The 14,666-nt window shown below is 44.7% G+C and overlaps 1 protein-coding gene across 1 annotated transcript in view; it reads left to right on the forward strand.

Moving 5' to 3' along the window:
* The window catches only part of Fam189a1 (family with sequence similarity 189 member A1), a 401,267-nt gene that overhangs the window by 324,187 nt on the left and 62,414 nt on the right, over nucleotides 1-14,666 (forward strand). The window contains exon 4 of the mRNA XM_026784306.1: nucleotides 5,611-5,745. Coding sequence (XP_026640107.1) covers nucleotides 5,611-5,745 — 135 coding nt within the window. The remainder of the gene's footprint in view (nucleotides 1-5,610; nucleotides 5,746-14,666) is intronic.

Raw genomic sequence — 14,666 nt, forward strand, 5'->3', positions numbered from 1 at the left:
GCTAAAGGTAGATTTTAAAATGTTTTACCACAAAAGAATTGGTTTGTGGAATGACAGATTTGTAGACTGGGGTAACGAAATTCACAATGTAAACTCAACGCTGCACTCGATCCCCATAGACTCATAATATATATGATTAATTTTAACAAAAAATAATAGAGACACTGAGAAATAGCAAAATTAATCCACCATAATTTCAAGACTCCCCAGAACAAAATAGCCAGATCCAGAAGGGTTCATTGGCAAATATGCCAAATATTTTAAAAATTAATATCATTTCTGCATGGTAGTTGAGGATATAGAGGAGAAAGTTACACTCCTTGGTTGGTTTAATGAAACTGGTATCATTCTACCAAAAGTACACAGACAATGCGGAAAAAGAGACCCGGAGATTACTCAGTAATATATGCACAGAAGTCCTTGAAAATAGCACAAGGAAATACATATTCATGTTTCTAAATCATACACATCATTACAAAGCCAATCAATTTAATCCACTCGTTCAACAGGACCAAGAAGCAGAGCCACATGGTTGTATTAGCTGATGCAGGAAGGACAGTTGGCAAAACTGAACGTCCTCTTGTGATTAAAAAAAAATAACGTATCAGATTTAAAAAATATTGTATGAAAAAAAATCGATTTTCCGTTAAAAAAAAAAGGAGCCAGAAGTCTCTGATAAGATCTGTAGAACTGGAAATCAGCTGTGACTATTTGGAAGAATTTATTTTTTTTTATTTTTTTTATTTTTATGAACTGACAACTGTGCCTAACCCGACTGCGGGTTCGGGTTCCACACACCAACTGTAAAAGCCTTCTTCTCACTGGATAATGTCTAAAGGAATTTAAGAAAGTGAGCTCATACTTTTAAGAAAAATATAACAAACAAACAAAAAGATTTAGAAAAATAGGCCTAGGCGATGCCCTCAAGCTGGAAACGTGGCTGCGGAATCCTACAATTAACACAGTTGGTGCTGGAAGAATGAGTTCTTTCCCCCTGAAATGCAGAACGCGGCAAGCCTGCTCATTCTCTCGGGTCTTACTCAGCATGGCCACAGCGATGGGATTTCCAGCCCGCGTAGTCAGACAAGAAGATAAAATTACAGGCATAGAGATCGCAAAGGAAGATGTAAAACCAACTCGATTTAGATGGCATTGATGTCTTCGTGTGAAATCCCAATGAAAGTTTTTAAAGGACAGCAAACAATGCAAATAGATAACACCGACAAAGAACTAACAGATGGGTTTGGAAAGGTTCCAGGACACGCTGAAACCCACAATTCGATGTGTTGGTCTACCCTGGGAATGAGAAAGAAGACACTGACATGTGAAGTGAAGTATCATTTCTAGTCACTCAAAATACGTATAACTCTAACAAAGCGTGTGTCAGGCTCATTCACTGAAAACTTTGTAACAGTAGTGAAATAAATCAAGGGAAATGGAGGGACGTGCCCTATTCTTGAATTCAAACATAACATAAAAATCACTGTCCATTCTTCCTAAATTGATGCACAGGATTATTTGACGCCTATCAAAATCCCAGCGAGAATTTTTTTTATAGACACTGAGAGTCATATTCTAAAGCATATATGGGAGTAAGAGGAGGAAATAAAATGGGAGAAAAGAATAAAATGAAATGAATAAAATGGGGAGGAAACTTCTTTTCCATTTCTGGATTATAGCTGCAGTAATCAAGACTGCGTGTGGTGGAGACAGACAGACCAGTAAAGCCAGAAGTGGATTCACATGGGTCTGAAGCAAAGCAGAGGAGAAGGCCTTGCCGCAGGTATTAGATCACCTAAACATCTCTAGGCACAGATCATCAGCCTCAACCAAAGTCTTGCCTCTTACATAAAAAATAACTATAAAAGTCTTGTGCATCAAAAAATAGTGATAAACATATAAGGCCATTAGAGAAAACCAGTAGAACATCATTAGCATCTAGGGCTCAGGAAAAGCTGTTACATTAATGATTGGAACATACGAGTAAACATTTGGACATCACCAAAGCTGAAAACTTTTGCCCTATGGTAATTGTCTGAGGAGGATGAAAAGGGCAATTTTATACCATGAGAAACTGTGGGGTCTGCAAGCCACATATTTAACAGAACCATGTATGCGTGTACTGGCTCTTGGAGTCTGGAGTTATCATGGTTTTATTATGCTGTGTTTGGTGCCCTATATTCCTGTTTCTAATTCTCCTCGGTCGCTCCAAAAGGACTGAGAATCTGTCAATATGAGCCTGCCCCGGTGGCTTTGGTGAGCTTTGTTTCCCATTTTTGGAATAGATTCCAGAGCCTCTGTCTCCTGCTTCAGTGTGACTCGCTTGGTCGCAGAGATGGTCTGTTTGCTCTTTCCTCATTGCTTTAGAATTTCCTCTATCTCTTGCCTGGTGCATTCTTCTTGGCCTAGGCTCTCATTTTGGTGAACTTTTCCCTTCATTACTTTTCTTGCCAAAATTATGAAGCCAGAATATGAAAGTTAAGAACACTGGCACTGTTCTGGTGGCATGTAAATTGGTTAGAGCACACACACACATACATGCACGCATGCACGCACACACGCACAGTGGAAATTTTCCTGCATGATCTATTACAAAGACCCCTAGAGGCCCAGTAGCTCCATTCAGAGGTCTATTTATCCTCAAATGGAATGCTGTGTATGTGACTTGGAATGCAGGATGGCTAAGCAGCTTTACTCTTAACTACTGCCTTAGTTAGGTTTCTGTTACCGTGAAAAGACACCACAGCCACAGCAACTCTTATAAAGCAAACATTTAATTGGGATGGCTCACATACAGTTTCAGAGGTTCAGTCCATTATCGTCATGGGGAGCATACAGCATACAGGCAGGTGTGATGCTGAAAGAGCTGAGAGCTCTGTCTTGCTTGCAACAGGAAATTGGGTGGCTGTCATGCTAAGGGAGGCTTAAGCCAGAGGCATCAAAGCCCACCCCCACAGTGACACACTTCCCCTGACAAGGCCACACCTCCTAATAGCGCCACTCCCTTTGTAGGTCATTTTCTTTCAAACCACCACAACTACCAAGCACTGGGAACAACTCAAATGTCCATCAGTAGGTTAGGCATAAAAATAGAGTGTATTCATGCCATTTAATATGATGCCAACAAACATCACTCACCTGCATCTAAATATAGTAACACTCTGAGTGCATAAAATTAGTGAAATTAATGAAAGTGTCATTGGGAAAAATATACAGACTGAAGTATGCAAGTGATCCCCAAAACAAGGAGGGAGGTGATGAGCTTACTGGGCAGAGAAGGGGAGGCCTGCCTGGGTTTGCCTTGAACACGTGTGTGTGTGTGTGTGTGTGTGTGTGTGTGTGTGTGTGTGTGTATGTGTTCTCTTTCACAAAATGAATGGTGAAGAAAATGGGCAAGGTTGAAGGCTGCCCCATCTCCTAAAATGTGATGCTATCGTATGACACACCCCACAGACAGCAGTGTCTGAGTCCAGCATCACCTAGGGAGAATTGGTGAAGATGCAGGTGAGCTTGAATGCTTATTTATGCCTTTTGTTGGTAGAGGCTTCATTTGGATAATATGAAAACTATTAGCCTTTTCATAATAATACCATGTGTGCTTGTACCAATGGGAAAAAAGATATATAGCTATACTCTATGAATCTCCTGCTGAGGCCTGGGGTGGGACCTTTCAGTTCCCCAGAATTTAGTCTTGTCTCGTTGGAAGGTAATTAGTTCTGGAAGGAGGGTGCAGAATCACAAAGCCTAGGTAGGGAAGTTGAGGCTCAGAGCTCCCATCCAATCCCTTTTGCTCACATTGGCTGGTGAGAGCCAGTCACAAAATCCCCAGTGCCCAGTCTTGAGGGTGCCCTGAGATGCATCCGAAGCTGTTCTCCTGTGTATTGATGTGGAGATGCTGGGGATGCATGCTTGCACACACGAGGAAAGCAAAGGCATAAAGGAAGAAGCTCTATGGATAAACTCTTAGAAGCCTAGGTAAGCAGTGTGGGGGAGAGTTACAGGAACTCAGGGAAAGAGCTTGGTGTGGGTGTTGTCCAGGGACACCTCTCAAATGAAAAGGCAATTTGACATCTGGGGACCAGAGCTGCATACCTGCAGGGGGCATGCCTTGTAGGAAGAGCCAGCCCCTGATAATCCCTGCACAATCCTTAGCTCTGCGGATGTGTGGTGGATGCATCCTGCCCACATCCAGTGATTAGGAATGACAGGCATGATACATGGGTGCCTATGGCACCATCCTTCGCAGTCCATCATATGATGAAAACTCATTTGTTACAGTTACAGCGGGCCAATATTTGTCTGAAAATAACATGGGCGTTTTGAGTCACCTGGTGTGAAGCGTTTGTCAGGATTTATTGGAAGTGGGCACCTGCTAGTCTGTGGGAAAGAATTTGTTTCATGTTACATCAGCTTTGAATAAAATCCCACAGGTTTAAGCGACTGTTTTCTGTTTAGGCATTTTTATATCCGGGTTTGCTTTTCTTTTCTTTTTAAAATCCCATTTCTGCTCAGGCACTGGCAAATCTGTTCTTTTTCTTGTAGCAGAGAACCTCATACCTTATTTCCTGTTTTGCTACTGTTTTTCAAAGTTCTATGTATGAATGCATTTGTTCCCTCCCATGGCCCTTAATTTTCTGAGCTATTTTAATTTATCCAGAGTCCCCTGACAGTGACCGTTCATGTAGTATGACAACAAGCTGAGACTCCAGGGAAACAAAACAACTATTAGGTAGAGGTGGGGATGGGAAACCCCACCGAGCCTTGAAGATTAAGATGGGCTGCATGCTGATGGATGGAAAGGATGCCAGGGATCATGGAGGGATGGAGTAAGAGGAGATTTCTGGCCATGAGAGAAGAACGAGGCAAAGCTCATCTCTACAGAGCAGTAAATGCTGGAGTATCTTTCAGATTGCAGTTATTCTTGTAGCTCACCTGCATCATGCAACTTAAAGACTGCTTGAAAAATAACGTTCCTCTCTTTCTGTGTGTGTGTGTGTGTGTGTGTGTGTGTGTGTGTGTGTGTGAGAGAGAGAGAGAGAGAGAGAGAGAGAGAGAGAGAGAGAGAAGACATACACACATGCCACCAGAGGACAACCTTGGGAATCTGTCCTCCCCTTCCACCTTGCTCAAGACAGTGCCTCTAGTGGAGGGAGGGGAAACTGTGGCTGGAATGTATTGTATGAGAGAAGAATTTTCTCAAGATAGATTTTAAGAATCTATGTTCTTTGTCGCTGTACACACCAAACTGGCTTGCCTGTGAGCTCCAGGGATTCTCCTGCCTCTGCCTCCCATTCTGCTATAGGAACACTAGAGTTATAGGCATGTACTGCCTTGCCTAGCTTCCCCTAGGCTCTAGGGATTCAAACTCAGATACCAGTGTGCAGGTGGCACCCGCTTGCCCGCTGAGCCAGCTCTCCAGCTCCGCTTTCTTTTTTAATGATTGCTTTGAAAAAAGAAGTCGAAGTAATTCGTGGCCTTGGTCAATGGAAATTGTTTTAGCTGTCCTGGTCTGTTTCCAATGGAGCCATTTCACGTGTCCTTGATACCTCAGAGCGTACTTTGGAGGCCAGATGCTGTGCTAATGCGAGACTTGTCTGTGTTCCTGTTTAGATAAAGTTCGACAGCGTGGAGGTGTGCGTCTGCTGCGAGCTGCAGCACCACTCATCCGGATGCAGCAACCTCGGGGAGACACTGAAGCTGAACCCGCTGCAGGAGAACTGCAACGCTGTGCGGCTGACCTTGAAGGTGAGGCTGGGCGGTGCCTGTTGCCAGCTCTTCCCTCTCCTGGAGACAGGAGGAAGATTTATTAGCAAAGCGAATTCTTTCACATCCTGAAGGATGCTGAGGATCATCCTTCCGGGAAACGTATTTCAAAGCGTTGTAGACTGTCCTTTGGAAGCTCTGATTTCTGGGCCCCCGTTTCCATCTTTGCCAGGTCATTTTCCTGCCTCTGACAAATCAAAGCAGGGTAAGAATGGCTGAAAGACCTCTTCACAGATGAGCTTACCATGATTACAGTCTCTGCTGTGACTCCATCAAGGTCTACATGGTGATGCGTTTGACTTCTAAAATGATACGTAGGGCTGGTGAGATGGCTCGGTGGGGACAGACCCTTGACATCAAGTTAGTGACCTGAGTTAGAACCCCAGAGCCCACATAGAAAGAGGAGAGAACTGACCCCAGAACGATGTCTTCTTTCCTCCTCACACACAGTGGCATGCTCATGCAACCAATATATAAATTACAAATAAATAAACAAACAAGCAAATGTAACTAAATGATAAAGGAAGAAGCCCATGGTTCTTACATAAAGAATTTGATCCTTTTTAAAGGGAGATTATTATCTGGGCACGATGATGATGCTTTAATCCCAGCACTCCAGAGGCAGGTGGATCTCTGTCAGTTCAAGGCCAGCCTGATCTGCATGAAGAGTTCCAGGCCAGCCAGGGCCAGACAGTGAGATCCTGTCTCAAAGAAAAAGTGGGGAGGGCACATGGAAATGCTATCTATATTATCCCCCCACACCTGTCTTCTTTCAAGGGCTATTTTCCTGAAAACCCAAAGTGGCTTCTTAAAAATACAGTCAACCTAGTCCTTTCCTTGGCCTGACCGGAAGTGGCTGAAATGTTTTGAAAGCTGTGCTGCCATCAAAGGACCTCTTTGTTGGTGGTGAGACTGTTTACAGTGGAGAGCTCTGGCCTATGGCAGGAAACCACTTCTGTGGACCACAGGCTCCAAAGACAGATGCCTCCAACCTGGGGAGAAGAAGGACGGTGGTCACATGGGATGTACCTATGCTTATTTTGGAGGGAGTATCCCCAACACCTGCTCTATCCACATGGGGAAATGGGCCAAGTTCTGGCTCCTAGTACCCACCGAAGTGACAGCCCGTGAGAACGGGGGAAGCCAGAGCTGCAGGTTCACAGGGATGCTTCTCTGGTACCAACTTTTTCTTGTGGCTCTCCATTACATATCTTCATAGTTCATGCATCTCATTGCTGGGGTCTGCTCAGGAGCCGTGTCCAGTGCCTGCGTGGCCATTCATAGCCCACTGCAATGGGGAGTGAACGAACTTTGCTTACTCTAAGATCTCTTTCTGATGTCGTCTAAGTTAGTGCTTGAGCCCAGGTATGCTTTCTCTCTGCATGTAAAGAACATAATCAGACCCTAGGTAATCACAAAGACAGTATGACCCACCACCTCCTGGAAAAGCCAGCAAACCTCCAGGGCATCTCGGGCTTTGGGGACCACTTGTGTGTGTCACTTTATGGCACTATAAAAATATCCAAGTAATCTACTTGGAAGAAAGTCAGGGCCACGAGGGGTGCACCCACCCACTGTGACAGTGGAACTGATCTATTGGGAGCTCACCAAGGCCAGCGGGTCTGGGACTGAATAAGCATGGGATGAAACCGGACTTTCTGAACGTGGCAGACAATGAAGGCTGATGAAAAGCCAAGGACAATGGCACTAGGTTTCAATCCTAATACATGAACTGGCTTTGTGGGAGCCTAGTCTGTTTGGATGCTCACCTTCCTGGTCCTGGATAGAAGTGGGAGGACCTTGGACTTCCCGCAGGGCAGGGAATCTGGACTGCTCTTCATTCTCGAGAGGGAGGGGGAATGGAGTGGGGGGGGAGGGGAAGAGGGGGAGGAGAGGAGAAGGGGGAGAGGGCGATGTGTGGGAGGAGGGGGAGGGAAATGGGAAACGGGGAGGAGGCGGAAAAAAATAATAAAATAAAATTTATTCTCAAAAAAATATCTACTTGGAAGAGGAAAGGTTTAGTTTGTTGTATAGTTTTAGAGTTTTAAGTGTGTGATCAAATAATGCCTTCTGCTCTGGGCTGTGGTGAGCCTGCATAGCATGCCTGGAGCATGCCCTGCCACAGAGCCACTTACCTCACCGCAGGCAAGGGAGTGGAAGCGAAAGAGGAAAGATCAGGCTCCCACAATCCCCCAGGAAGGTTTCTACCAGTGACCCGAGGACTCCTGAAGTCTTGCCTCCTAAACCCCCAAGCTTTTAATATTTACTTGTTTTTATTTTATATGTACAAGTATAAAATTGCCTGTATGTACCTGGTGACCACAGAAGCCAGAGCAGGGTGGAACAGAAATTATAAATGGTTATGAACTGCCATGTGGGTGCTGGGAATCGAACTCTGTTCCTCTATAAAAGCAGCAAGAGCTCTTAACTGCTAAGCCATCTCTCCAGCCCCAAGGATCCAGCTTCTAACAGTGAACCATCGGCAGACATTTAGCCAAATGGTCCTGCTATTTTAGAAGCTAATGGGTTATGGAGTCTTTGGTCTGCTGCCCCAAGGCCCTGGACTTCCTCTTGGAATCTTTACTCAGTGAGACACAAGGTCTACTTACATAAAGCCCTCCAAGGAGATGTGAATTGAAGTTTGGGAATGATGTTTTCTCTAAGGTGCAGGCTCAAGCCTGGGGTGGCCTGGACTGTGAAGTCTCATCCTTGTTACTGTCCTTTGATGAGAAGAGGCAATGGGAAATTTGTTTATGGAGTAGCCAAATGTAATGAAGTCAAGGAACTCAAGCCAAGGCTGACTAGCACAGCTAACTGTTTGAACCTTGCCAATGGCTTTTCCTCATGTAGATGCAGATACCCCTGATACCGATAAGAGTTGAAGATGAAAGAAAGACTCTCCCAAACTTCTTATTGATCCTTTTTGCAAAATACACTCAAGGCAGAAGCTATCAAAGCCGATGGCAGAAGGTTCAAGGGAGACAGGGTTGATGACCACGGTGGGAGGGTGATGATCTGGTCATAGCAATGATGGAAATTAGGAGAAGGGGACCCTGCCCCACCCCTAATGGAGGTCTCTATAGGGAATAGTGGCACTGGGATGAGAACTTGCTTTTGCCTGAGAGCAGCGAGACGGAGACTATTGGACACGAGTGTCTGTCTGTGGCTTATTGCTGTCTTCCAGTTTTGTTATTTTTCTGAACTTGTTCCTATCATCTTAGGTTCTTAGCATTTCCATATACATTTTAGAACAAGCTTGTCAGTTTCTATGGCTGCCCTGCTGGGATTCTGATTGAGATCATATGGAACCCACACATTACTTTGAACAGGTCTACTTAGGTCTCCTTTTATTCCAACAGTGTTTATTATCTTCATCAGCATGTAATTTTCAGTTTATAGATCTTCACACATTCTGAGTTATTTATCCCTTTTCCCCATTTATTTTCATAATACTTTAGAATCATCTCTTATTGTTGTATCTGAATTTGATGCTTGCTACTGATCTTGTATCCCGTGGTCTTGCTAAAGTCAGTTTCTAGCAGTAGGGACTCTTGGGTAGCTGATCCTTTGTAATACAGAGGTCGTTTTACATCTCCTATTCTGTATTAGCCAGGGGTCTCTAGAGAACAGACCCAGCAGGACACTTATAGACATAAATACAGTCAGAGTATCTTTCTATGGGCACTGGGAAGTCTCACAACAGGCTGTCTACAAGTTGAAGACCCTAGGATTCTGGCAATGAAGCTCAGTCCAAGCCAAAAGCTTCCGGATCAAGGAAACAGATTATAACCTTCAGTAGCGTAGGTCCTGGCGGTCAGAGTGCTTGGAGTTCTCTGATGTCGCAGGCAGGACATCAGGACTGAGAACAGGGACCTCACCTTCATGTTTTGTTGTGTCTGAGGCTTAGGCTGATCGGATGGTGCCCTAACCACACTGAAAATAGACTTCCCCACTTGCTCCACTGACTTGTGGGCAGCTCTCCTTCATAGACACGCCTGGGATCAGTGCTTTACTGGTTCTCTGGGCATCCTTTCTCCAGTTCATCAACTCCTGAAATGACCCCTTCACACCCCAGTCTGGATGGCTCACTCACCTTCCTGGCTTTTTTTTTTTCTATAACTGGGAACTTCAGGGCACTGCCAAATGGAGGTGGGAAGGGGGAGCACACATTGTTTTCCCTGCTCCTGACATTAAAGCTTATAAATACTGTTTGTTCCAAATTGCCTAGTGATTCCCATCACTGGGTAGTAAATTCCACTCCCGTCCATGAGAGGATGTTGTTGTATTTTGTCGTCCTCTTAACAGCATCTTGTAGGTCATCTACTTATAGAAATGAGGCTCTCAACAAACCAAATACCAGGTATTGTATTCCAGCAGGCAGTAGACATAGCTAAAGCTCTGGAGTCCAACCCCATCCTACGGTTTGTTTGTTTTTCAGCTTCTATGGTTTGAGCCATGGTGTTGAATTCTATGTAACCATCAGTGGTCTCTGGATTCTGTCTGTGTGAGCATCCCTGGGTGGTCCCTAGGTCCTTGGCTATTGAAGGGAAGTTTCTATTGCAGTGTAAGCATAGGTAGAGGTGCAGCTATTGCAGACAGCCCCTAGGTCATTCTTTAGTAAATGGGCTCTTGCCGTTTAACAGGATAGCGGTGTCAATCATGTCTTAGGACATCTTTGCAAACCTTTGCTTTCTTGAGATAAGAGGAAAGGGATTCCGCTGAAACAGGCAGGAGTACAAGCAGAGCTCAGGAAAATTTTAGCACATCTTAATCCTCCAGCTCTACTTAATCCTGTGGCTCTCAGGCAGAAGCGAGAAAGCCTCCCTAGTGTGGGCAGCAGCACAACAGAATACTAAACGCTTAGCATATGTTCTTCATTTCCTCTTTGATCTTACACTCTTATTGTCTGCAGTCTGATAGCGTGGAAAGAGACTTCTCTGTGCTGAGCCAACCTGACACCCCAAACTCTCCTCGGTCACTTCCCTTGGTTATATTGATGGTCCTAAAGCATTTTTCATTTCTATGACTTTTTTTTTTTCAAGACAGGGTCTTACAGTGTAGCTTAAGCTGGCCTTGAACTTTGGTGATCCTCCTGCCTCAGCCTTTCGACTGCTCGAAATTTCATGGATGAGCCACTACTCCTGGCAGACCACTGTTCATTTCCACTAGACCGGTTCTTCTTGCTTTCATCTGTCCGGTGACTTACCTGTGTGGTCCTGTTCATTGCCCGTCTTTTCCGCTAGAGCTGGTGTTTGACTGCATTTACTCCAAGCTGGCTCTCATATTTCTCCTTGGAGGCTCCCTCTTTCTTTTAGAATTTGGTGGGTTGCCCTGTGACCTGAAGCATGAGCGGACTCAACTTCATTTGGGATTTTGCAGTAACCAGTGTCCTGTTCTAACCGTAAAGCGCTGCTCTTGCCGGTTTTCTCTATGAAGTGTACTGAATACTGTTCCAGAAGCTTCTGTCTCTGCCAATATGAAATTCTTGAGAACAGCTCCCCCAGCAGTTCCATCTTAGGACATGCTATTCTCTTTTGTCGTTGAATATTTACATAGGGAAAGTCCTAAGATCCTCCTGACATCATTTCAGCCTTTCCAGCTGAGGCTGGAGAGACGGCTGAGGGACGGAAAGTACCTGCTGCTCTCACAGAGGACCTGGGTTCAGTTCCCGGCATCCACTTGGTGGCTCACAACCTGCAGTAACTCCACTTCTTGGGGACCCATGCCTCTTCTGACCTCTGCTGGCTCCTGAAGGCACATGGTGCAATACATATGCTCAGATGCACGCACATCCATGTAAACTAAAATTAATTTTAATTAATTTTAAAAATAAATTGTAATTAATTCATTAAAAAAATTTGTAGCTTTTCCCACGCATTGCAAGGCTGTATTTCTCAGCTCCCTGTGGTTGCTGAGGGCACGTGAGCAAATGTATAGGTATAATTTCCAGAGCTTTGACTGTAGGGTGTCTTCAGAGGTCCTTCTCAAAGTGAAATGTTTCATTGTCCTGCCCCGTCAGCTGGATAAGATCACTGCAGGAAACAGAGCCTCCCGCAACTTACTCATTGGGTGTATAATATGAATGAGAAGTAATGTCTTGTTGGGAGATTTGTTAATGCAGCATGACCAAACCCACCTTGCTTCCATCTTTCTCGTCAGGTACCTGTATGCTCTTACTCATGGCCCATCTTCTCCCTACCCGCAGAGCTGGTATGACAGTTTTTGGGTGTGATTTCAATAGCATTTTTCAATTATTAGGTCTATTAGTTCCACTAAGGCATGTCTTGATACCACATGGCCATTGGGTATATGTGTCTGCATTTCGCTCTAATTCAGACAGGTTTACTTTTTAAAGGATTTATTATTATTATTATTATTATTATTATTATTATTATTATTATTATTATTATTATTATTATTACAAAAGAGTTTCAGCGTGTAGATGTGCACATATGAGTGCAGGCACCCCTAGAATCTAAAAGAAGGCACGAGATCCATCAGTTACGGCAACTGTCAGCAACCCAGTATGGGTGCTGGGAACCTGGCTCGGGTCCTCTGCAAGAGCAGCGTGACTCGGGCCCCAAACCATCTCTCCCACCCAGTACACATTTCTTTGAAGTATGTATTTGATCCCCTGTCCCCCACCCCCAGTTCCGTGTATTTACAACAGTGGCATATTTTGTGGACCATTTTTATCTATAGTTCATGACTGCCTCTTTCCTCTTATTTCAAACTGCGTCTTCCACCCCAGTTCGCTCTGTTTCTCTGCCGTCTCTCCCTGCTGTCCCTGCATCCGCTGTCTTCCCCTTTGCTTTCAGTGTGATGATGAAAGCCGGCAGCCCCCTGTCAGTCTTCATCATAGTCCTGGAGCCCTTGGACCACAGCTGTCCTCTCCCTTCCTCCTGCTCTTCGCAGGTCTTCCTTAGATCTTTCTTCTGAGCAGTGTGGATGCATCAAAGCACTAAGGCAGATTCCAGACCCTCGATGCTACCCAAGCTTGTGCTCTTCGAATAGGCTTGACTTAAGACATTCTACTTTCTTTTCACAGTTACAGATACTTCTTCCTCTGAGAGACATATAAATCTAATTGCTTTGTCGCATTTTCTTGTAATTACTGGCGCAGTCATTTTTAACACAACGTTGCTGTTGAAAACTTAAGACATGCTATGATGGATGGCTTCCTCCGAGGAAGGGAGGGCTCCTTGGGGGCCCTGTGCTGCTTTGCTAGTGGTAGAGCTCTTGGGCCCTAGAACAAATCTGGGTTGTGGGGAATGGGGTCACCTTGGGCAGGACTGATCTGCACAAATGGTCACGGGAGCCCCGCTTAGCCTTTGAAGAACGCTTCCAGTACCTAGTGGAGGAGGGGGCTGGAGAAATGCTTCCTTGATTGGTTTCCTCCATCTATCTGTTTAGGTCAGCAATTGTAGTGGGTTCATTGATCTTTTGTATAGTCCCATTTGAGGTCTTACTTATCTGATTAGTAACACTCCGTGTCTAAGTGTCCATATTAAATTATAGATTATACATCCTGCATTTCTAAGGAACTCAGTTGATGCTGGCAAAATCCCATATAATCCACTTGGCAGTCAAAGAGCTTTGGTTTTGGTAGTGTTTGAATGACTGGTACTGAATTAGTGAGGTTTGGTTAAATGCTCTTGCCTGTGATACTGCCCTCCTTGCCCCTTGTGTGGTACATGGAGTTTACAGAGGAATAATTTGCCAGCCAGGGAAAGAGCCCAGAGCTATGCCTGTGGCTGATGACGAAGGGACTTGGAATCCAGAATAAGATGCAGACATTGAGCGTCTCATGCTTCGTGTAGTCTTTGCTTGTGTGGAGGCCTCCAAGCCCCTAAATCTTTTTCTGCCTCCTACACTGCCCTGCTCTTCCTCTCCTCACCCCACCATATCATGCCACACTGATGCCATTCTGAAGAGTTAATAGAGAACCCTGGGGCAGAAACGCCCTCTCTCTTAAAGATATTGATGGTCTCTCAAACATCGTACTACAGCCATGGCAAATGTCGTATTCTCTAGCTGCCAAGTTGAGGACAGAACAGAGCCAACAACCTGAGGGGACCCAGAACTTCATTGTGTCAGGCTAGGATTCTTGGATTCCTATAGACTGGAGCATGATGACATCCTACTGGCCAAGCACTCATGGCATGGGAAAGAAGACCACAACCTGGGAGAGGTCAGGAGGGACCCACCGATATGGGCAACGAGTTGTAGGAAAACTTTTCTTTCCCACCTGCCAGTTCCCAAATAACCAACAGTCTTAATATTAATTACAAATGCTTGGCCAATAGCTCAGGTTTATTACTACCTAACTCTTATATTTTAAATTAATCCATATTTCTTATCTACACTTTGCATGTGGCTTGGTTCCTTTCCTCAGTGTGGCATGTCCATCTTGCTTCTCTTTGCATCTGCTGGTGACTCCTGACTCTGCCCTTCTTCCCAGCATCCTCCTAGCCTGCCTCTCCCACCCAGTCTCTTCCTGCCCAACTATAGGCCAGTCGACTCTTTATTAACCAATGAGAGTAATACATATTCACAGTGTACAGAAGGATTATTCCACAGTAGTGAGCAAGTCTCCTTTGTGGAGCTCACTCCCCCATGATCCCTGCCCTGCCTCTGATGAAGGGGCATAGCTGTCAGCATTCATTCTGAGTAGTCAGGAAACAGGGTTTAAAGATGAGGATATGGGTATCTGATTACCCAAAACTTTGACAGTGGCGAGTCAGTAACTGAAAACACATGTCTGTGGATCTTTCTGGGTGAGATACTGCTTATTCTTTTTTTTTTTTTTTTTTTTTTTTTTTTTTTTTTTTTTTCGAGACGAGACAGGGTTTCTCCGTAGCTTTTGGTTCCTGTCCTGGAACTAGCTCTTCTAGACCAGGCTG

This window comes from Microtus ochrogaster, chromosome 22 (assembly GCF_000317375.1).
Source record: "Microtus ochrogaster isolate Prairie Vole_2 chromosome 22, MicOch1.0, whole genome shotgun sequence".
Lineage (NCBI taxonomy): Eukaryota > Metazoa > Chordata > Mammalia > Rodentia > Cricetidae > Microtus > Microtus ochrogaster.